This window comes from Cebidichthys violaceus, unplaced genomic scaffold (genome assembly GCF_023349555.1).
Source record: "Cebidichthys violaceus isolate CVI_PGR_0920_01 unplaced genomic scaffold, fCebVio1.0.p SCAF_12, whole genome shotgun sequence".
Taxonomy (NCBI): Eukaryota; Metazoa; Chordata; class Actinopteri; order Perciformes; family Stichaeidae; genus Cebidichthys; species Cebidichthys violaceus.
In genome coordinates, this window is record NW_027176285.1 from 12,974,376 (window position 1) to 12,998,842 (window position 24,467).

General features: G+C 41.6%; 4 protein-coding genes across 5 annotated transcripts; 3 read left to right on the forward strand and 1 right to left on the reverse strand.

The window, feature by feature from the left end:
• The first annotated feature begins 1,768 nt into the window (after window positions 1-1,768).
• On the forward strand, window positions 1,769-6,692 carry LOC137868687 (proteinase-activated receptor 2-like). Its single transcript, XM_068705579.1, has 3 exons — window positions 1,769-1,846; window positions 4,364-4,396; window positions 4,960-6,692. The coding sequence occupies exons 1-3, from the start codon at window positions 1,774-1,776 to the stop codon at window positions 6,003-6,005; spliced, it is 1,152 nt and encodes a 383-aa protein (XP_068561680.1). The 5' UTR covers window positions 1,769-1,773; the 3' UTR covers window positions 6,006-6,692.
• A 4,395-nt stretch (window positions 6,693-11,087) lies between these two features.
• Window positions 11,088-13,802, forward strand: LOC137868688 (proteinase-activated receptor 2-like). 2 transcript variants are annotated; one of them, XM_068705580.1, is made up of 2 exons: window positions 11,088-11,164; window positions 12,172-13,802. In XM_068705580.1, the coding sequence occupies exons 1-2, from the start codon at window positions 11,092-11,094 to the stop codon at window positions 13,230-13,232; spliced, it is 1,134 nt and encodes a 377-aa protein (XP_068561681.1). In that variant the 5' UTR covers window positions 11,088-11,091; the 3' UTR covers window positions 13,233-13,802. The 2 variants fall into 2 exon arrangements, with proteins under 2 accessions (XP_068561681.1, XP_068561682.1); XM_068705581.1 differs by having other exon boundaries at window positions 11,089-11,164; window positions 12,175-13,802.
• Window positions 13,803-15,406: 1,604 nt separating this feature from the next.
• LOC137868689 (proteinase-activated receptor 2-like) lies at window positions 15,407-17,403 on the forward strand. The gene is made up of 2 exons (XM_068705582.1): window positions 15,407-15,557; window positions 16,080-17,403. Exons 1-2 carry the CDS (start codon window positions 15,491-15,493, stop codon window positions 17,168-17,170), a joined length of 1,158 nt encoding a protein of 385 aa, XP_068561683.1. The 5' UTR covers window positions 15,407-15,490; the 3' UTR covers window positions 17,171-17,403.
• Window positions 17,404-19,801: 2,398 nt separating this feature from the next.
• Window positions 19,802-21,354, reverse strand: ch25hl2 (cholesterol 25-hydroxylase like 2). The gene has a single exon (XM_068705584.1). The coding sequence runs from the start codon at window positions 21,275-21,277 to the stop codon at window positions 20,369-20,371; it is 909 nt and encodes a 302-aa protein (XP_068561685.1). The 5' UTR covers window positions 21,278-21,354; the 3' UTR covers window positions 19,802-20,368.
• Window positions 21,355-24,467: the final 3,113 nt, after the last annotated feature.

Genomic DNA, 24,467 nt, shown 5'->3' on the forward strand with positions numbered 1-24,467 from the left:
TCAGCCCATCTGTTGCGGCTCCCTGAGGCTACATCCACACTAACGAAAACGACCCTCTTCCACACGGCGTTTCAGCATCGTTTTCTAAATGATCTCCATGCAAACTAAAACGTCTGAAAACGAATATCACGTGACTATTCGCGTACACTGGGCATGCGGGTGGGTGCCGGTGTAAACAGGAAGTCCGCTCCGTAGGGCTGGTAACGCCGCTGGACACGCCGCCAAAATAAAAAATGTGTTAATAGTTTGTCAACTAAAATGTGCGTCACATCCTATTACGTCGCTGTCAAGCTAATTATGATTTGCAGACCTCTGTCCTCGGTAAACTATTGTAAGCTATCATGTTGAGCACGTTAAGAGCTCTCTAGGAAGCATTGTTCCTGTGAATGTGTTTGGTGGTTTTATTGTGGAGGATGAGACGGAAGTCCGTCTTTAAATGTCTTGTTCTGTCCGACCAACTGTCCAAAACCAAAATGATGTTCAATGAACAGAAACAAAAAGTATAAATATATTTTTTTTCATGCACAGCCCATCTAACTTATGAACATGAAATATTTCCTTATTTGGAGAAATAATGATTTGTGGTCTTTTCTGCATTACATTTTAAAGTTTGTAGCAAATGTAAAGAGTTCAAACTTTAGGTCTTTTCTAAATTTTGGGTTTTAAAATTTAGAAAAACTAAACAAAAGGGTTTTGGTATTATTATTTGTATACACATTTGAATCCTTTATTATGGAATAATATGTAACAAATTGTGACTTGAACCAGCTTAGACAAACAGAAACATTGAAGAAAGACTCAGTCATCCAGTAATAAAACTCAAATATTGCACTCAATATAGTATAATATTCACATAACATGGACTACACACCTGTGTGCATATTTTCACGCAATATTACAGTGTATAAATACTGTGTTGCAAGTAAAGTCCTGAATTTAAATTAAGTAAAAGTACAACAATAATCACATCAACATGTACTTAAAATACTCAGAATAACATAAACCTTTATTTATGGCAAAAGACTTCTTGTCCTGATCAAAGATTAAAACAGAAGAACAACAAAAAACAATAGAATGAAAATATAAACCTATATGAACAATAGAACAACAATTATTAAGTGTAATAGAAGTAATACTGACACCAGTGCAGAATAGAATAGAATAGCAATAAGAACAAATGAATAAAGTAAACAACTCAAATAAAATAGAAGAGTAAAATTACAACAAAGATTATATATATATATATATATGTATATATATATATATATATATATAAAGTGAATAAGAAGTAATAGCACCAGTGCCTAAAAGACACTAAAATAGAAAAAGTAATATTGAACATGATATTGAGAAGTAGTAAATGGGAGAATGGCTCATTTCAGAAGAATGTATAATATTACGCCTACTTGAATACAATTATTTATTTATGTATCCATCACGATTATGTTTGAGTGGTTAAGGGTGAGGCTCATTTAATTACTTTATAAATGCTGCTCAACCTGTAATATTACATCATCATGTATTTGTTGATTTTTATTCGTGAGATCTGCACAGTAACTACAGATGCCAAATAAATGAAGCTATTAGAGTAAAAAGAGTGAGCGTGAACTCACCTGAGGGAAGAACGACGTCACACTTCCGACATCAAACCTGAGACGCGTGTCTCGGTTGGCTGCGTGTGTCAAACTCCACCTCTCCGTGAAGACCGGGATGGCAGTTAAAATCAGCGCAGCCACGCCCGCGGACACTGCTGCTCTTCAGCTGTCAACGGTCATGGCCGCGAGGATGCGATGGTTTCAGCTGTTCCTCCTGCTGGGGTTCCTGCAGACCTGCGTGTCAGACCAAGGTAAAAAGAAAATCTCCCGCAGGTTGTTTACACCTGTGGTGTGTTTAAGGTCTTACAACTTTAAGGTCAGGATCCTAAAACTGCTGTGAATTCTGAGCTGCTTATGTCGAACATTCAAAGTTCATGTTGGTTTGATGTGTCGACCAGTGATTAGTCAGAAGTAGTTTGATCTCACTTAGCAAGTTATGAAGTATTATTTGTGTGTGAAGTGGGTCTTTGTGATGCTCAAAGGCAGTGGCGGCTGGTCAATAGAGGACGCTAGCATATGTTTTTGAAATATGAAATGCACCCAGTAATATGTGTAAAATATGATATCTGTGCAAAATATTTGCTTTTCCTGCACGTCCTCTCCGCCTGTCTGCATGTCTCAGCAGCTCTGGGACGCTGGAAAAAATGACATGCAATTTAGCCAATCAGCGTCCTCGAATACATTCAGCATGGGGCGAAATCTGTATTGCCCTTAAGCTGCACGTCCTCGTCAGGACGAGTCTCTACATGCGGGAGCACTACTCCTCCAAGACCCGTTTAACAAGAGAACTTTGGCGGAGAAACTGCTGATCCCAGATCAACCTGACCTCACAATCAGACAGCAGACTAGAAAGGGAAGCAGCACATGAGACGCTTCTCTAGTACCTGTACACCAGAGAGGTTTGCTGGATGCAGTCATGCTAATGCATTATTTAGCTTTTTAAAACAACGGGCACAGATCCAGCATGGACGGTTACGGGAGTGAGGGATATGAATCAGAACCAATTATTGCCAAGAAAGTTTTCACCTACAAGGAATTTGTCATGGCGGAAGGTGCATGACATTAAACAATAACAAACAAACAAACAATCAAGACAGTGCAAGAAATAGACCATATTAAAATGTACAATAAAATAAAGAGCACAACAAACGGATAACAGGACTGTAAACAAGTGAAATGAAGTGAAATGTTAAAAGTGTCGAGTGTGTATAAATAAAGAAACAGGGATGAGCAGGGGAGTGTCTGGAAGAAAATTGTCCTGGGGATGACAGAGTCCCGGGCTTTGTTTATGAGCCCAACTGACGACAGGAAGAAGCTGTACATGTGGTGTGAGGTCTTGGTCCTGATGGACCTCAGCCTCCTGCCAGATGGTAGGGACACAAACGGTTTGTGTCCAGGGTGAGAGGGGTCGGCTACAATCTTTCTTGCTCACTTCAGGGTCCTTGAGGCGAACAAGTCCTGGAGGGACGGCAGATCGCAGCCGATCACTCTCTCAGCAGAGCGAATGATACGCTGCAGTCTGCCCTTGTCCTTGGCAGTGGCTGCAGCGTACCAGACCGTGATGGAGGAGCAGAGGATGGACTCAACGATGGCTGTGTAGAAGTGCACCATCATTGTCTTTGGCAGGTTGAACTTCTTCAGCTGCCTCAGGAAGTACATCCTCTGCTGAGCCTTCTTTGTGATGGAGCTGATGTTAAGCTCCCACTTGAGGTCCTGGGTGATGATGGAGCCCAGGAAGCGGATGGAATCCACAGCGTGGACGGGGGAGTCACACAGGGTGATGGGGGCTGGTGGGATTACGTTCTTCCTGAAATCCACAACCATCTCCACTGTCTTTAGAGCGTTGAGCTCTAGGTTGTTCAGACTGCACCAGGTCACCAGATGGTCAGTTTCCCATGAGTAGGCGGACTCATCCCCACCAGAGATGAAGCACCTCTCTGAGAAATGAATATATAGTTACAAATCAATAAATAAATAAATAATGGTATATATTTATATATACATGGAGAACTCTGTCAAGCTAGCCATATTGGGCAAAGTGAACATCTTTTCTTGTACATAGTTGTTCTCAGTCTCATTTGCTTAACTTGGTCATGGAGGTATCAACATTTAATTGAGATGGTAAATTAACAGTGAAAACTCATCATAGCTTAATTTAACACCAATATTCCTAATTACACTTTGTTTTCTTCTCCTGATCTTTACCTCCCTATAACAAGGTCCATAGGGCATCTCAATAAATAAACATAGTCCATTATATTACGTGTGTGTGTGTGTGTGTGTGTGTGTGTGTGTGTGTGTGTGTGTGTGTGTGTGTGTGTGTGAGAGAGATATTATTATATGATATATATTATTATATTATACTGAATTGCATGTGACGGTGACAAAAATAAGATGTCCTGACGTGTTTGTCAAAGTGTTATTTACTCCTTTTTTCGTGTTGGAATAAATGTTAAATATTTAACTTCAAAGTAGTAATGCGCGTTTGATACCTTAATTTTTTTGCATTAAATCATTCTGGGGTTGTTTGCTGAAATTGATTAGATGTGGCACAGCCCTACCTAGAAAGTTTTCCACCAGCCGCCACTGTTCAAAGGTCTAATTATAAGTAGAGAGCAGTGGGAGTGCTCACTCTCAAGTACTGTATTTAAGTACACATTTGGGGTACTTGTACCTGAGTATTTCCATTTTATGCAACTTCATACTTCTCCACTGAATATCAGTGGTAAATATTGTACTTTTTACTGACCTCTTTATTTTCTTCTTAGATGTCTGTCGTCGTCCATCCCCTGCCACTGGAGGTAAAACCACATATCTCCAGATGTGTTGATGTTGAATGTTTGTGATAAACTGAAGGATGAAGTGTTTCCTTTATGTGTTGATGTTGAATGTTTGTGATAAACTGAAGGATGAAGTGTTTCCTTTATGTGTTGAGAACATCCTCCTCCTTCTTCAGATAAATAAACTCTTTAAAAAGTCTCTTGGATCAGATGTAAAATGCATCTTCACAAAGCTGAAAACAGTTTGTTCTTTTTAGAGATGCGTGGTTCTCACAGGACAGAGACGCTACAAACATATGATGATCTTATAGAATATGATGCATTGATGTACATTAAACTAATAACAGGATATAAAGGAGTTACCATGCAACATACACATGAATGCAGCAGGAATATTAATCCAGAAACAACAGATATAATAGTAAAACACTGACGGGGAACATTTTACTGAATTATACTTTTACTTGTAGTGGAGTATTTTCACAGTGTGGTATTGGAGGTACATTTATAGTATGTTACTGCATGTACTGTCAACCTGTTGCACTTCCGCTTTTCACATGTTTTTGTTTCATATTATGAACAAGCAAGCATCAGCGGTACAAAGACCACCAACGGGGTGAAGATCAGCTCCGTAGACGAACAAGTCCTGAGCAGCAGCCTCACAACCGTCTTCCTCCCGATCGTCTACATCATCGTGTTCGTTGTGGGGCTTCCCTCCAACACCCTCGCCATCTGGGTGTTCCTCATCAGGACCAAGAAGAAGCACCCGTCGTCCATCTACATGGCCAACCTGGCCCTGGCCGACCTGCTCTTCGTCATCTGGGTCCCCCTGAAGATCGCGTACCACTTCAACGGCAACAACTGGACCTACGGCCACGGGCTGTGCAAAGTGCTGGTGGCGTTTTTCTACGGCAACATGTACTGCTCCATCGCCTTCATCGCCTGCATAAGCGTCCAGCGCTACTGGGCCGTGATCCACCCGCTCTCGCAGCCCCAGAGGGCCAAGGCCGTCGCCGTCTCCGTTGCCGTGTGGGCGGCGGTCTGGCTTCTCACCGCCCCCCTCTACCTGTACGACCAACAGGTCTGCGTGACGAACCTCGGCATCCTCACCTGCCATGACGTCACCAAGCTCAGTGACAATAAAATGGCGGCGGGCTACTTCCTGACGATGGGGACTCTGGGATTCATCGCTCCCACCGTCGTGTGCATCATCACCTACGTGCTCATGCTCAAGGCTCTCCGCAACAGCATGGCGGACCCCGTCATCGCCAAGAAACGGCGAAAGGCCGTGGTCTTGATCGTCACCGTGCTGGTGATGTTTCTGGTGTGCTTCACCCCGAGCAACATCATGCTGCTGGTGCACTACACCCTCCTGTTGGTTGGGGCGGAAAACAACCTGTACAGCTTCTACATCTCCACGCTGTGCCTGGCAAGTCTCAACAGCTGCCTGGACCCGTTCATCTACTACTTCGTCTCGAAGGACTTCAGGGATCACGTGAAGTACACGTTCCTCTGCAGGAGCGAGAGGACGGTGGAGAGGATGAGAGCCTCCCTCAGTCTCCTCAAGCACTCCAAGAAGAGCAACACGTCCACGTCTGATTCGAGGAACACGTGGAGCAACGAGTCCTGACTCGTCATCTTTAAAAACTCCTCCGTTCTGGATTTCTTTACTGTGACTTCGTCCGTTTCAGTGAGGAAACTCTGACATGTCATCTGTTTTAAAGGCCTCCTAGAAGCTTTCAGCTGTCTAAGTTACTGTTTTTTTATTTTGTAAAAGGGATTTTATTTTTTGTGCTAAAGGGTTTTAGCATGTTGTGTGATACATGATGCAAGCTTGACATGTTTTTTACTGTGTGTATGCGTTTTTTAAAGTAATCATTTAAAAGTTTGTCAATACATGTAAATGTACAACCTGCAGGCCTGGAAAAGTCTCAGAATGTCTTAGAAATAATATAAGTGTAAAGAAGTCTTCAATTTGATTTACAAATGTCATATATGTTTCTCTTGAGTGCTGAAGGAAGTTATGTTAGTTAATCAATGTTTTATTTTTTTATCTGATTGCAGGCTGTTTTGCATCTATAAACTAAAAGGTGGTAAGCAAACACTGTCATTACTGCAGTCGCTAGAACTTATTTGGCACTGGGTTTTTTTAAACCCAAAGATGTTTAGTTTACAACATAATGAGAGTACATGGAACTAGAGAATATTTCTCTTTTTTTCAACATTTTTGCTTAAAAATACAAACAAAACTTCTTATTTTTTCTGTCAGTCATCTCATTGATTTATGGTTGCAACTACTTTACGAAATACTTTCATTACCAAGTAAGCTGCTGGCAATTTTCTCAATGAGTTGTTTGGTCAATAACCCAGCATCATCACATGACTTCTAACATGTCACGCAAACACCCAGCAAACGATCCCCCTTCCTCCTTTTCCTCTTCATCACAACCTCAGCACACTGATGCACATGAGAGCTCCCTCTACAGGTCCTTCTACAGATCCTTTACTACTGCACCCCATTCACCTCTCATGAATAGGCCCGAGAAACACATTCGTAACCATCACTTCCCATCACAGACGTGCTGCAGCACGCTCTCTGCTCTCTGCCAAACCCCTCTGGTGCTAACCACAACGATTTAATTATGCAACCTCTGCCACCTCCTGCTCCTGACTGTAAGCCTGTTAGTTTGGGCCTTTTACTCATCAGATCCCTAAATAAGTCGTTTTTAGCTCAGGATTTTATTACTTTTAATAAATTAGACTTTTTTATCATCACAGGGACATGGTTGTCTCAGGGAGACTGTAGTTTTCTAATTGAAGCAACCCCCCCCCATATTTTACACATCTTCACCCAAGTGCAGCCTTTGACACAATAGACCATGACATTTTAATCAACCGTCTTAAAACCTGGGTTGGCATCAAGGACACTGTACTTAGTTGGTTTTATTCTTACCTTTTAGATCAGGGGTCACTAATAGGCGGACCGCGGTCCGGATCCGGACCCACATGCCGTTGTATCCGGACCCAGGACCTAAAACCGATAGATAATTGAGAATTATTACATTTTGACGGAGCGTTTTTATTTTAACCGGCGCAGCTTTTTCAGCCTTTACGGCACTTGTTCAGCGGCGTAAATCACATCACGTGATCCAGCGCAGCCAATCAAATATGGGTATTCTGACAAGTTTCCTGACTCGAGTGAGATGTAGACACACGGGGGAGACGAGGAAAGAGAACGAGGAGTAGAAGAATTATTACGTGAGTCAGAGAAGTTATTTCACATGACGTTCTCCAAAGAGAGAGAAGTGACCTGAGTCTTTAACCAACAATGAACAGACTCTTATAGGTTAATTCTTCCCACGGACAGTTTAAAACCAGTGTGTCTCATATGTTCAGAGACCGTGGCGATTATTGAAAGTAATGTGAAGCGTCACTACGAGACAAAGCACAACTCTTTTGAGCAAACGTATCCACTCACATCTGAAATGAAGTCACAGATAATAAACAACCTAAGAGCCCAATATGATCAGAATCCTAACAGGTTAATTCACTGACCAACTATGATGTTAACAGAGATAATAGAGCTGAAACAAGTAGTTTAATAACCACACATAAAGTCCATGCTCACACATTTTTCTTGTTAGAAGATGAAAAAAATATAATAATGTGGCTTTTTTGATTGACATCACTTCACACCTGAATTAACTGAATTTAAAGCTGCAGGGCAATTCAGTGAAATACATTTTTCTAAAATGAATTACTTCATTTTAACCTGAGGTGAAATGATTTTGTAACTATGCACCATTTCCTCTAAAATATAATCTGAAATTAGACAAATTGTCTCATGAATGTGATTTGAAGTTAGCTCATGCATGCGATTTGGAAGGGCTTTAATTTTGAAATGCTACATCAGAATGTCCTGGTTCTCTCTGAGTGGCACCTTGAGATGGTCTGCTATTAAGATGCACATTTTTCAAAAGCTTTCTGTTATGTCAGTTATTCTTTAATCCAGCCCTTATTTTACTTGAAATGAGAAGAACATTTATTTATGTATTTTTATGTATTATTTATAATCCATCCTCTTCAATTTGAAAACTGAGAATAGTAATTGTTAAAATATAATTGATGTGTACTTTCTTTATTTGATTTGACAGTTGTTGGCTACACAGAGACGTTGTTACTACTACTAGGCTATATATATATATATATATATATATATATATATATATATATATATATATATATATATATATATATATATATATATATATACATATATATATATATTGCACTAAATAGCGCAAGTTAGATATTATTGTAATGTTCCGTACCTTTGCCCGAGGAGATTTTCTCTATCTGGACCTTTTGGAATGTTAATTTAATACCCCTGTTTTAGATAGTCTAGCCAGCGATGGTCTGGCTTGCGTCTGGCAGTCCTGCGGCGGACGGTCGCTCCGATCCCGGACTGGACGGCGGCGGCAATGGTCTGGCTTGCCCCAAATCAAGTCTGAGTCTGGCAGGGCATCCACCAGCATTGATCACAGAATCCAGAAAATAGCCAGCAATGATCTTTGGGTCATTGTTTGTTTTGTAAGCTTCAAGCCATATCATCTTTCTGGAAAAGCCATCAATGCATCCACTGATTGCAATTCCAAATGGCTTAAGCTTGTCGTAGCCATCAATGTGCCAGACATAGTTTGGACCACAGCTGTGGTAAACACGCCTTCTCAGTCTGTTTCTTGACCTCAAATCAACACATTCACCATCCAATAACTGCAGTAATATTCAAACTGTTTCTCTGTCAGTCACAATTCCATGTAACCAACACTTTTGGTGCATCCATCTGTAACCATGACACTGACCAGATGTTTCCAGTTGCTGCTCAATGAAGGTTGCCACCTCAGCCACATCGGTTTTATTCTTTCTACACCAGAGCTGCGTCTTGCTTAGAATCCTTTTAAAGGTGCGTTTGCTCAGTACAATCCATGTGAAACAGCAAGCAATTGAAGTATTTCATCTGTTGTAAAGCCACATTTAAAGTAGTCTTCTATGTACTCACAATCCATGTCTGTCAAATATTGGGCAACCTATGAAGAGCTGCCTCTATTTTTGTTTTTTTGCTGGCGGGTGGAAATTGGCTTCCATAGATATCATATCATTGTGATCGTGTTTTAAAGATAACCAACGAACATGTTTGTTTCATGCTGCTCTCTGCTGGTTAGAAGTGTGAAGTACTTTTAAGTGTATTATACACAGTAAGGCCGTAGTTGTACTGTGTTTTCTCCTCCAGCAGGAAGCGCTACGATACCGATAATAAAAGGAAACATGAGGGACTCAAAGCTCAACGTCCTGTTTCACTGTGTTCATATATCGGTCTGAGCAGAGAGTCACGTGAGAGAGTAAAGGAGCTACTGACTGAATAAATACTTTTTGAATCTTTCAATGTAAAACAACTGGCTGTCCTGTAGATTACTTCTCTTCATCCACTTGATTCATTTGCCAGTTATCTTCTTGATTAACGGATAAATCGTCACGAAAAACTGCCCATCACATGTTCCTGAGAGTCCGTCTTTAAATATATTGGTCTATCCAACCAACTGTCCAAAACCAAAATGATGTTCAATGAACAGAGAAACAAAAAGAATATGAAGACTATATATTTTTCATGCACAGCCCATCTAACTTATGAACATGACATATTTCCTTATTTGGAGAAATAATTATTTGTGGTCTTTTCTGCATTAAATGTGAAAGTTTGTAGCAAATGTAAAGAGTTCCAACTTTAGCTCTTTTCTACATTTTGGGTTTTAATTAAGTCAAAACTAAACAAAAAGGTTGCTTTTTGTAGGGTGACTTGAACCAGCTTAGACAAACAAACATTGAAGAAAGACTCAGTCATCCAGTAACAAAACTCAAATATTGCACTCAGTATAATATTCACATAACATGGACTACACACCTGTGTGCATATTTTCACGTACAGCAGCTTCTGTTCTGCTTTCTTCATAAGGTCACAAGTGGTGGAAAACAGAAGTAGGTTAAACTATGGCTTTAATTATATCTTTAGGAAATGACCTTCTCATCAGTTTGATGCTTGTGTTTCAAACAATCTAGAACCAGACGTTGAAGTATTTGGATCTTATAAGTAAAAGAAGCAACACTACAGTGTATATCATAATGTAGTTGTTGATTTTTATTAGTAATCTGCAAAGTAACTACAGATGTCAAACAAATGAAGCTAGTAGAGTAAGAAGTACTATAGCTCCCTCAGAGATTGAGTAGAAGTAGAAAGTAGCATGAAATGGAATGCTCCAGTAATGTACACGTAGCTCAAAAGTACAGTAATGTATTTAAATACACTCCACTACTGTCTAAAATAAAAGATCGGAATACATTTTTTATTCTTTTATTTTTTTCAAAGGGCACTTAAATTATAAATACAATGAAAATTGGCTCAACTCAAACACCAGAAGTTGTTTACTGGTATGAAACCGATGTCATCTGATAACCAATCATAGATGTTTATCGGTGAACTCACCTGACGGAAGAACGACGTCACACTTCCGATATCAAACCTGAGACGCGTGTCTCGGTTGGCTGCGCGTGACCGCGTGACCCAGGTGTGTCAAACCCCTCCGCTCCGTGAAGACCGGGATGGCATTAAAAGCAGCGCAGCCACGCCCGCGTACATTGCTGCTCTATACATGTGAACAGTCATGGCCGCGAGGACGCGACTGTTTCAGCTGTTCCTCCTGCTGGGGTTCCTGCAGACCTGCGTGTCAGACCAAGGTAAAAAGAAAATCTCCCGCAGGTTGTTTACACCTGTGGTGTGTTTAAGGTCTTACAACTTTATTATCAGGATCCTATAGCTGCTGAAATTTGTCGAATTACGTCGAACATACAAAGTTCATGTTGGTTTGATGTGTCGACCAGTGATTAGTCAGAAGTAGTTTGATCTCACTTAGCAAGTTATGAAGTATTATTTATGTGTGAAGTGGGTCATTGTGATGCTCAAAGGTCTGATTATAAGTAGAGAGCAGGTCAAAGTGCTCTCACTCAAGTACTGTATTTAAGTACAAATTTGGGGTACTTGTACCTTAATATTTCCATTTTATGCAACTTCATACTAAATCTTAGTGGTAAATATTGCACTTTCTACAACACAGATGTATATATTGTACATTGTACACCTCAGAGGTAAATATTGTACTTTATACTTCACTACATTTGTCTGATGGCTTTATATTCTTCTCAGATGATGGTTGTGCATCCCCTCCCTGTCTAGGTACAGCCACGTATCTCCAGATGTGTTGATGTTGAATGTTTGTGATAAACTGAAGGATGAAGTGTTCCTTCATGTGTTGAGAACATCCTCCTCCTTCTTCAGCTCAATAAACTCTTTAAAAAGCTTCTTGGATCAGATGTAAAATGCATCTTCACAAAGCTGAAAACAGTTTGTTCTTTTTAGAGATGTGTGGTTCTCACAGGACAGAGACGCTACAAACATATGATGATCTTATAGAATATGATGCATTGATGTAGATTAAACTAAACAACGGGATATAAAGGAGTTAACATGCAACATACACATGAATGCAGCAGGAATATTAATCCAGAAACAACAGATATAATAGTAAAACACTGACGGGGAACATTTTACTGCATTATACTTTTACTTGTAGTGGAGTATTTTCACAGTGTGGTATTGGAGGTACATTTATAGTATGTTCCTGCATGTACTGTCAACCTGTTGCACTTCTGCTTTTCACATGTTTTCGTTTCATATTTTGACTCAGAAGACCTCAGAGGCTTCACCGGTACAGAGACCACCGACGGGGTGTGGGTCAGCTCCGTAGCCAGAAACGTCCTGAGCAGCAGCCTCACAACCGTCTTCCTCCCGATCGTCTACATCATCGTGTTCGTTGTGGGGCTTCCCACCAACGCCCTCGCCATCTGGGTGTTCCTCTTCAGGACCAAGAAGAAGCACCCGTCGTCCATCTACATGGCCAACCTGGCCCTGGCCGACCTACTCTTCGTCATCTGGGTCCCCCTGAAGATCGCGTACCACTTCAACGGCAACAACTGGACCTACGGCCACGGGCTGTGCAAAGTGCTGGTGGCGTTTTTCTACGGCAACATGTACTGCTCCATCGCCTTCATCGCCTGCATAAGTGTCCAGCGCTACTGGGCCGTGGTCCACCCGCTCTCGCGGCCCCAGAGGGCCAACGCCAAGGCCGTCGGCGTCTCCGTTGCCGTGTGGGCGGCGGTCTGGCTTCTCACCGTCCCCCTCTACCTGTACGACCAAGAGGTCCGTGTGACGAACCTTGACATCCTCACCTGCCATGACGTCACCAGGCCTAGTCAGAAGAAAATGGCGGCGGGCTACTTCCTGACGATGGGGACTCTGGGATTCATCGCTCCCACCGTCGTGTGCATCATCTCCTACGTGCTCATGCTCAAGGCTCTCCGCAACAGCATGGCGGACCCCGACATCGCCAAGAAGCGGCGAAAGGCCGTGGTCTTGATCGTCACCGTGCTGGTGATGTTTCTGGTGTGCTTCACCCCGAGCAACATCATGCTGCTGGTGCACTACACCCTCCTGTTGGGCGAAGCGGAAAACAACCTGTACGGCTTCTACATCTCCACGCTGTGCCTGGCAAGTCTCAACAGCTGCCTGGACCCGTTCATCTACTACTTCATCTCGGAGGACTTCAGGGATCACGTGAAAAACACGTTTCTCTGCAGGAGCGAGAGGACGGTGGAGAGGATGAGGGTCTCCTTCAGCGCCCTCAAGTATTCCAAGAAGAGCAACACGTACACGTCTGATTCGGGGAACACGCGGAGCACCGAGTGCTGACTCGTCATCTTTAAAAACTCCTCTGTTCTGGATTTCTTTACTGTGACTTCGTCCGAAGCTTTGAAATGTCATCTGTTTTAAAGCTCTCCTAGAAGCTTTGAGCTGTCTAAGTTACTGTTGTTGTTTTTTATTGTATAAATGGGGTTTTATTTTTGTATCTCTGATAATACAACTGATATTTAATGCTCGTTGCAGTCGTCTGCAGTTTTATTTGATTTCTTTGGCACGTCATTTATTTTTATATATATCTGATCTTTTAATCCAAGCTGTCATTTTTATTGAGAATAATTCTTTTGTCAGTTTCAACGTGCCAGAAGGTTTTAGCATGTTGTGTGATACATGATGCAAGCTTGACATGTGTTTACCTTGTGGATGTGTTTTTTTTTTTAAATTTTTTTTTTTTAAAGTAATCATTTGAAGGTTTGTCAATAAATGTAAATGTACAACCTGCAGGCCTTGAAAAGTCTCAGAATGTCTTGGAAGGTGTAAAGAAGTCTTACATTGATTTACAAATGTCATATATATTTTTCTTCTCTTGCGTGCTAAAGAGAGTTATGTTAGTTAATCAATTTTTTTTGTTTTATCTGATTGCAGGCCGTCAGGAGATGTTTTGCATCTATAAACTAAAAAAACAGTGGTTGTGGTGGGGGTTATTACTGTCACCACTGCAATAGCTAGAAAGATCAATTTATAATGGGCAAGTGTTGGCTTTTTGCAGATTTTATCACGTTTTATGCTTTTAATTACCTGGAAAATCGCTTTCCATAGTGAACTCTGTTCACTCTTACAGCTCTGTCCTCTCAGTCTCTGCTTTTACTGAATGCAGCAGTTCAGACTCTTACAGAAGTCAAAGTTACAGTACATGAACACATCACTCAGTTACATATTCACAGCGGTTACTAGTTAGCTTACGTGTTTTCTACGATTCAACTGATCCTCTTATATGATAAGAGCAGTTTAGACTCCGTGAGGGAGGTCACATGGTGTTTTTATGGAGAACGTTTTTTTTTTTTTTTTTCCAAAGAGGTTCCAACAGTCATAAGAAATGAGAAGGACGATGTGATATATGGTCTAATAACAGTCAGTTTCTTACTGTGAGTTCTGTAATATAATGTTGAATATAGACCTGAAGGAAGTATTCCATTAGTCCATCAACAGATAATTAATCTGCACTGATAATTGATCAATTGTTTTTAAGAGAAAATGTCAATAACTTGATGGTTACAGCCTCTCAGATGTGAGAATTTGCTGCTTTTCCGACCTGAAAGTGAAGTGAATACCTTTTGGGTTTTGGACTTTTGGTCAGACAAAATAAGACAGCTGAAGATCACTTTGGGTTTGAGGACATTGTTCTGGATATATTTCAATATTTTGTGAAGTCAGTTGCTCAAGATACAAAATTAGCAACTGAATTATTGAAGATATTATCTTCAGTTCCAGTCCATAACATCACACAGAATATGAATCCATCCAAAATAAAGAATAGTGAGGGGAAAAAAACACAAAAATATAAGATTTTTTCTGTCATTACAAAAAAGAATTAAAAAAACATAAATATATACATATATACAAGTAAAGTAAAATACAACAAAATGATAGATAAGTGAATCAAATTAAATGAAGCATATTGTTAATTGAAAACAAAGTAGTAATGTTAGTAAAGTTAAGTATAGGTGAACTGGAGAAAGGCGTATAGTAGAGCAGTCAGTATAATCTGTAATCAATCGGTGTATATTATATCAAACACTTCAACACTTCCTTTGATGACGGGTCACCTCTCTGATTGTGTTTGCAGTGTTTGAATTAAACAAAGCAAACCTTTTCTTTATTTTCTTGCACACCATTGTCTTTAGAGGACCAAAAGAATTCTGCTGCAGCAAATAGTGAAATAGTTTAAATCATCTTTCTGTAAGATTCAACAGACCTGACAAGTTTTAACGTTACATTAAAAAAAAATCATCAGCAGAACTAAATAAAGTGTATATGAGATAATTGTTTTTATTTTAAAATAAGCATTAATAAGGTATTAAAATGTCCTTTTATGTATGGTTATTATTTGGAGTTTATTTTTCTTCTTAGTGATCTCCACTGAAACCAGAGTGCACCAGGTGGGCGGGTCACAGGTGACGCACAGGTGACGTACGGACAGGTAGTCTCGGGGTGTGTCCTTCACGGTTGTAGGACACATTTAAGACGTCGCTGCATTGAGAGACCGTTAAAGAGGAGCAAAGCTGAGACCGCGTAAACAACACAGAAACATGGATTTAACTCGGTTATCGGCGCTTCTTTTGATTTTCTGCTGCTTTTCTGCCTCAAACGCTGCAGGTAAGACCGGAAGTACCTGTGTTTGTGCGGAAGAACGAGCTCGAGCACATACCGAGACAATGGTTTCCACCCAAGAGTGTTTTAATACAGTAATACTCTGTTAATATTTACGTAATATTCAACCAAATGTTTTAAAACATTGTTATAATGAGAGATACTTTTTGATAGAATTTATGTTTTTGACATTGGGGCGGTGGTCCGCTCCTAAACACACAGGAGTGTTGGGAAATGTAGGCGTAAGAACACTATCTTAATCTTTGTCCTTTGTAATATATTTTATCTTTTAGTTTAAAAAGGAAAATAATGAAAAAAGCCAGAGGTGACATTTTCAAATAGTTCTGGTCTAAACACAAAGATACTCGATTTGTGAGAGAGTAGATTTTATAATAATGATGAAAAGCAGCAAATCCTCACTTTTGAGAAGCTGGACATGTTTCTTTGATAAATTACTAATTATGAAAATAGTTGAGAATTCAGATTTTGTCAGGCTAATAGTTAATCATTTCAGTCATATTGTTTCAGGTAAACAACGGGGGTTCAGCGGGTACATAGACCCTACAGACTCCGAAAAAGTCGTTGTGGACAAGGCGACGTCTGACACACTGAAGAGTAGTCTCACCACGGTCTTCCTCCCGATCGTCTACATCATCGTGTTCGTGGTGGGGCTTCCCGCCAACGGCATGGCCATCTGGGTGTTCCTCTTCAGGACCAAGAAGAAGCACCCGTCGTCCATCTACATGGCCAACCTGGCCCTGGCCGACCTGCTCTTCGTCATCTGGACGCCGCTGAAGATTTCCTACCACCTCTACGGCAACGACTGGGTCTACGGCGAGCCGCTGTGCAAAGTGATGGTGAGCTTCTTCTACGGCAACATGCACTGCTCCGTCCTCTTCATCGCCTGCCTCAGCGTGCAGAGGTACTGGGTGGTGGCCCACCCTCTGTCCCAGCAGAGGAAGAACAACAAGGTGGCCATCGGCGTCTGCGTGGCCATCTGGGCTTTCGTGTGGCTCACCAGCACGCCTCTGTACCTGTACGACCACACCGCCAAGCTCAAGGACCCCAACGTCACCACCTGCCACGACGTCACCGTCATACAGGACGCCCTCAACCCGTTCCCGTCCGTGCAGCTCCCGTACTACTACTTTATCTTCATGGGTCTGGTGGTGTTCCTCGTCCCCTGTGCGGTGATCACCGTGGCCTACGTTCTGCTCCTTCGGGCTCTGGGGAACAGCATGGACGACAGCGCGGCGGGAAAGAACCGGCAGAAGGCCGTGGTGTTGATCGTCATCGTCCTGGTGACGTTCCTCGTGTGCTTCGTCCCCAGCAACATCATGCTGGTGGTGCACTACTCCCTGCTGAAGGACGGCGTGGTGAACAACGGCTACGCCTTCTACGTCTCCACGCTGTGCCTGGCCAGCCTCAACAGCTGCCTGGACCCGTTCATCTACTACTTCGTGTCCGAGGACTTCAGGAACCACGTGAAGAACACGCTGCTGTGCAGGAGCAGCAGGACCGTGGAGAGGATGAGGGTTTCCTTCAACTCCATGAAGTACTCCAGGAAGAGCAAGTCGTACGTGTCGGACAGCGGGAACACGCAGAGCAGCTCCTGTTAGAAGGTCCACGGAGGAGAGCGCGGAGACTCTGATGGGGATATCACGCCTGTGCTTGCGCTCTGTAAAGGAACCCTGTGGCACTGAGACACAGCAGATAGTTCTGTAACAATGGACACAAGGCCCATCGGTCATAACCAGGTAACCTCAGATGAACTCTTAACTGTGAAGAGGAGAGAGCGGAGCACATTGTAAGATGTATATGACGTCATTATGAACTGTTTAGTGTTGAAACATGAATACATATTTACATTTATATATATATATATATATATATATATATATATATATATATATATATATATATAAATGGAGAGAAAGCCAAAGACTGACTGACTATTGTGACTTGACTAGTTCACTGCACTGAAGACCCTTTTAAAGCAAATAAACATCTGTAATAAGAGAAGCACATATCAGGTGCATCTTTGGTCAAAACAACTTAATATTCATTCCTGTTTTTTTGTTTTTTAAGCTTGCCTATTTGGGCACATCCCTGCCGCCAACATGTTTTTATCTTCTTAAACCACTCGTTCTTAAATGTTGAGGAGAAAAAAAAAGTTTGGCACTGTTACATAGTTTCTTAAATAAATGATTTGAAACATACGTTTCTGTGAAACTCCTTTTTGATATTGCGTAACACATTACACATACACGTTATACATTCCTGTGTGGAGGGAGTCACCATCAGGCCTTATTTAACCACACAGCTGGAGACTCAATGTCATGGACGATTCTCGTGGAAATGTTAGGAATTCATGGAATGTGTTGAGCTGTTCTTTGGTTCTGTTAGAGGTGGAAAAGTGTACAAACCTGCTTTTTTTTAATGTTTGTTTATTATTATTATTATTATTATTACTTTTCTGAAGTAAAGGCCAGAGAACGAAGCGTCAGGGATGAGGATGAGGAGGTTAAAGAATGTTTGAGAGCGTGACCAGGCTTGTTGGGAGGATGACTCTATAGTTTCAGTGTCTGCGCCTCATTCCAGGCTCACAGCTCACTCTCCCAAACAGTCAAACATTGTATTTTAACTTCAAATCTCCTTAATTCAACAAACAGTTTCCTTTTTTAAAAGACAATATGCTGTCGACAAAGGGGGTATTGTGAACCAAATTGAATGCTCTTTGTCCTTTTATCTTGAGATAAAAAGTGTGTTTCAAGCAGTAAACCCCCCCCCTCAGGTACACACCCAGACTGTGAAAGGCGATAGCTCGCTGTGTAATGACTGGCTGCGGTAAATGATTGCTGTTGTGAGTGTCATCTTACCGCTTGTCTCGGAGTGGAATGCCTTCCTTTCTCGTGTTGCGGACAGAGCCGCTCCCCGGCTGCGTTACATTGACACAGCTGGTTGATTTGTAAAAGTTGATTTGTGCAACATTTACGCAGGGTGTGACACACTAACCCTGTAGCAGAATGCGTGACGAGTTGTTGGATTACTTATTTAAAAGGTGAACATGAAGCAAGAACACATGTTAAAACCTTCCAGTTTCAGTTTCCATTTTTCTCATAATGGTAAACTTGGAGCATTTTCACTGGAGCTGTACAAATTCAACACACAGTTTCAGTGTTCAATGTTATAAACTATATATTTATAGACGTTTAGAGGAGAGCCAGGCTAGCTGCCCCCCCCCCCATTTCCAGTCTTTATGCTAAGCTACACGTAAGCTAACCTGCTGCTGGCTTATTTAACATGTCATGATAACAATCTTCTCTTTTCAATGTTGCTTTAAAATAGGACTGTCACCATATCCTATTTTATGTTTTGCATGTTTTGCATGTGGTTATCATAATGGTAAAAAGAAATGAGGGCAATGGAGCACACTCCTGAGTGGTGGTTTGTGTTGTATATTTCCATGCTGCAACAATGTGCGGTGCCTCAAGGTTCTCGTCAATTGCAACATACCTGTAACTACAAGAATGACATTTGAGTTACAATATTTTTTATATTTATAAGAATAAGAGTTTGCAGAACAAACCGCACAGTAGTTCAAACCACACCGTCTTAAGAAATGAGACTTTTTGACAGGAAATAACTTAACTTCAGCTATAAATTACATTTTTTACCCATTTAAAATTCTTTTAAGAAGCGAACTAATGGTGAGAATGCATGCACATCAGAGATCTATGACGTAGCCAGATGTTTATTTAATTCATACGTAGGATCCCAGTACTATAATAATTGTAACACAGTCACACAGACAGATCTGCTGGAGGTGTCTGGTGTTTCTAAAATAAACACAACCTGTTGCAACCGTCAATACCCTCATTAACCAGGAACCTGCCAAACCAGTTCTGGCTGCTGGTGTTGATACCATGAAAACAGAAACGGGGAGAAGAGTCACCACAGTACTACCACTCACTGCATTTCCTGTGTAATATCAGTAGATATTCTACTGCACTAAGGGAGTACCTTGTGTCCTAAAGAGATTCATTTGTATAAATTATAAAGTATCGTAGAAGTGGCTGTGTTTGCTTGACATGTTCTCCTTGCCTCTGGAAGAAAAGGGGGACCTCTGCTCTGGTTTGTTTTTTTTAAATGCAAGTGGACACGAGTAAAAAAACACACTTTTCTACAAAGATGAAGTAGTCAGTATTTCATTAAAATGTACTTTATTTACACATTATTTCTGAGCTACTTTACAATTTGATTTATTCTAATGAATGAAAGAGAAATCTTTTGATTCTCGTAGTTGTATCACAAAAGATATTGTCTTTTTTTGGGAGAACTCTTCCAGTAGGAGCATCTCAAAGAGAGTTCGATTAGTATTGCTCACACGCATCATACTGGCGTGCAGCTAAAAGGCCGCTATTCATGCGCGTGAGCGAGAGGATCAGTGCTGAGGAGGGAGGGAGGGAGGGAGGGACAGTGCGCATCTACCGTCAGCAAAACACTCAGATAAGAGCTCAAAACATGTCCGCAAACTGACCTGAGATATCTGACCATAACGTTACATCAACATGAACGAGAAATCTTTATGAATAAGAGATGAATGTACACAAAAAAAGACATAACAAAAAGGTAATTCTTCTCAACAACGTACCAAATGTTAGACTGATAATCTGCTGTTCTGTTAGAGAGAGAATACATCCACATAGGAAATATAAGAAACACAGGAAAGGCAGACAAGGGGAAAGAGAGAAACTGGTCTGGTGTTGGAGGGAGAGCATTTACAAAGAAAGAGGCGATGAGAGTCACTGAGAGATTTAATTCAAGCTCTTCAGTCTCTTCTCCCTTTCATCCCGTCTGGCTCCCCCGGTGGCAGCGTGGCCGGAGGGAGTTGGCACAGTGTGGGTTCCCCCCAGCCGGTCCCAGTGGGAGAAGAACGGGGCGAAGTTAGTGTTGGGCCGCTGGTGGTGAGCGTCGTGCTTTGGTGCACCGCCCCACAGGCCGAAGGGCACCAGCTTGTGCATGGCCCACGGGAAGTCGTAGCCGCAGTGGTCCTCGGTGGAAATGTAGATGTTGAAGACCATGAAGCCCCACGTTGTGAGGCAGTGGCACCGGAGCAAGACGGGGTCCACCGTAGCCCAGAACCCCACGCTGAATAACTCCCAGCCAGACAGGTACTGGGTGACGAGGCTGAAGGGCTGGTTGTACTGGTGGTGCACGGCGTGGAACGTGCGGTACAACCACGGCACCTGGTGGTGCAGCCGGTGCCACAGGTAATACTGGAGGTCAAAGACCACCGTGCAGCCCAGGACGCCCAGGAAGAAGCTCCAGAGAGTGGGCGCCTCGCAGGGCAGCGGGGTGGGCGGCCTCCACAGCCACTGGGCGACCGCGGCGGGAAAGATGTAAAGCAGGTGGTTGTAGACGGTGACGCCCAGGGTGGTCCAGATGTTAGGCCAGGTGACGGCCCCGTCCGGATGGAGCCGGTAGCGGTTAATGCAGGGCCAGGTGGGCGCCAGCAGGTCGAGCAGGGTGTACAGACCGACCAGGAGGAAGTAGGTGGTGACGGAGAGGACCACGGGGAACAGAGGGCTCCTCAGGAGGTCGTGGTGGTTCCGGTGGAGGTAGTCCCAGGCGGGCTGCAGGACCAAGCCCTGGGACTGGCCCCCAGTCACGTTGTCCTCACCCGACATACAGGATAAAGTTCTCTGTAACCTGTCTGTGCTCATCACCAACGAGGCTTTCTCTTCCAAAAATAAGGGGAGTATTGTGAAGGGTCTAAATGGACGGATAGAGCCAATCAGCTTCCTCGTGCAGGTCAAGCTACGGAAGATTGTCTGGTGACTGTCTTTGCCTCTTATGTATGTTCAAGCCCCACCTCTACTCCCCTCCCCACCACACACCCCCTTCTTTTTAAAACAAGGCGCTCTGTAAAGGCCTTTTTTTTTAATTCATGGACACAAGGACCGCAGCCAGGACTCAGGAGCGGGGCCACAACAGCTCTCATTTTTGACTCACATCATGGAGAGCGAGCTTCCGCCTGCTTTTGATTTTGACTTTGTGACAAACTAAGAGCTGCGTGTGAACATGAACAGAATGAAAAACATGACGTACATTAAGCTATATATTCACTGCTGCGTGTTAATAATTTGCATGTTGATGTTTCCGTCTTTCTCACCCTCACATCATCAAACACACACACACAAACACACACACACACACAGCATGAGCCCAACAGAGTAATTAATCATAGAAAAGCTGTCAAATGAGACATGAATTCAAAAGCACTTGCTTTCTGATGCCGGATTGCACTTGGCTCATTGCTCAGTTTGAGTTTGTTTACAGGAAGAAAAAAAGAAGACGATTTTTAATGGCGGAAAACCGAACTGCAGCAGCGACCACAGCTCTTGTTTCTGTGGTGAGACACAATCATTTTATAGAGAGCGGATGTTTGGGTAAACACCGTGTGATATGTGCTTCACTGTCAGACATCAGGTCGCTTAACTTGTATTGTTCTACTGCTGTCAGTCATGTTTCATTGACTTCTATCTGACTGAACAGCAGCGTGATGAACACCAAAATGTTTGATTTCAGTATCTCAACAAAAGAACACATCAAATGGATCCGACACGACAAGAGACAGGATTCCATTATCAATGATTTAGTAGTACGACACAACCAATATTACACAGGGAGTCAATTCCAAGTGCAACTTTGAGGCACTTGAGTATTTCCATACCTTATACTTCTACTCCACTACAATCACAAACATGTATTTTAAAGCTCTAGTTACTTTGCAGATGCAGATATTAATACAATATAAAAATCAACTAATAAACAATGATATATTGTTAAAGATTCAGCTCCCCAGTACTATATGAAGTACTCAAAATATATACATCTTTAAGAGAGGCAACTTTAACATTAGTAAACATGAATGCATCAACGTTCAGGTAATATTAGTGCAGCATGCAACAAGTTCTTGTGAAATTGTGCAAATTGACAATTGAAACTGTCCAATTCAGCCACCATCCATCCTCACTCCACTGCCTAAAAATAAAAGATGTCTTCATCAAACAATAGTGTAAAAGGCTGGAACAAAAATCTAACAGAAACATAATAGATTTATGACGTTCAAAGTCCATTTTTAAGAGATAAAAATGCCCCCTGTTTATTTGATAGTCATTCCGGTGCTCTCAGTCAAACCGCATGATCTTCATCAGCTGATGGAGTTTTGACCTTTCGCTTAAGCTCCTCCCTAGAGCGGCAACTGGCCAATCCAATCCATTCTTAAGCAAGCGTAACTATAGACGCAGGAGGCGTGTCCAGCTTTTACGCGGTGTGTTTGGAAACCGAAAGTCGTATTTTTCGTCTTAATGAAGTCAAAAAGCACAAGAAGAGAGACGTGGGATGTGTTTAACAGTGTGGAACACCTTCCTCACTTTGAATCCAACACAGATCAACACAAACTACTTCCAAGCTCCAAGGTAAGATGAACACGTCAGCAAACAAAGACTATATTATTATTATTATTATTATTATTATTATTATTATATATTTGTATTGACTAAGTTACCCTAACATTGTTCCTGTATGTTTGTAATAATTTCTTTCTACTTCTCCCTCATGTTTCAGAACTACTATTCCAGAAACATGTTGTTATCTCTTTTGTAATATCTATTCTATATCTATCTAAACGCCATATTGCTAAATATGATATAGGTGGGGCTTAGTGACTTGTTCCCTTAAAAGCTGAGGTTCAAAGTTTATACTTGACTTTGGATGCTTTGGAAGTTGAGTACTACATTTAATTATCATAAATAAAACTTCATGTTCCTTTACTGTATTCTAGTTGGTCGCAATCTATGTTCGTCCTTGAGAGGAACAAACTGACACACTTTAGAACTGGACTGTATTATAGGAACAGGACACAGAAGTAGTGTGTGGTGTAAACAGTGTGGGGAGACTCGTTAACTAAACAGACATGCGTCCTGTCACCATGTGATCAGCACGCGCTGATACCACTGATCAGCCAACAGAGGGCAGTAAAAATCTTCACCAAAGACTCAGATGACGCTCGAAGAGAAATCCAACTGGATTTGAAAAATCATTTTCCCAGTTGTGTAAACCTAACCTGATGTGTCCTGGTTAGACACCCCAGGTACACTTTAACTATATGTCGCCATGAAACTTCCACTGTTGATTACTTACATGCAGGCATTTTTTTTGTATTACAAGTTTTCTCAAATTGTATGTATGAATATGCAAATAGGATATTATCTTATCATATACTTGTTAATTGTAATACATTTCCAGAACAGAAGTCTGAGTATTGCATAACGCCAGGTTTAAAATTATTGTTTAATGTTGTCAGAGGTTTTACAGACTTTTGGATACGTCTTTGTATCACTCCATATATATGAAAATACTGCCAACAGACAAAAAAAAGAGAGACAAATTCTAGTTGTTTTTAGTTATAAAATATTGTATGAATCAGGTAATGAATGATATATGAACAAACCCCTCGGTAAAAACCTGGTGAACTGTAACGTTTGGTGTATGTAAGAGCTACTGAAGTGGAGATTTCTGGATCAGAGTCTGAGAAGAAACTCATTTAGAGAAAATGTGTTTTGTAAAATTAAAGAAGACATGAAGCAAAAAATACCAAAATCTCAAAACCTGCCAGTGGATGAACAATGTTCTCCTGGTGTTTTGAGACAAGGCAGAGCCCAACACTGATGATATTTATCTGAGCAGTTCACAGCCACTACACTGGAGCAGCCCATTCATTAAAATACATGAAGAGACAAAATATAAAAGGCCCGTGAGATTCCAGAGGCCTCAGGCTCAGGCTTAATGTCAAGTCAAACCCAGAGGAAAGACTGTGAAAGTCACAGAAGTCAGACATAAAAAAATATC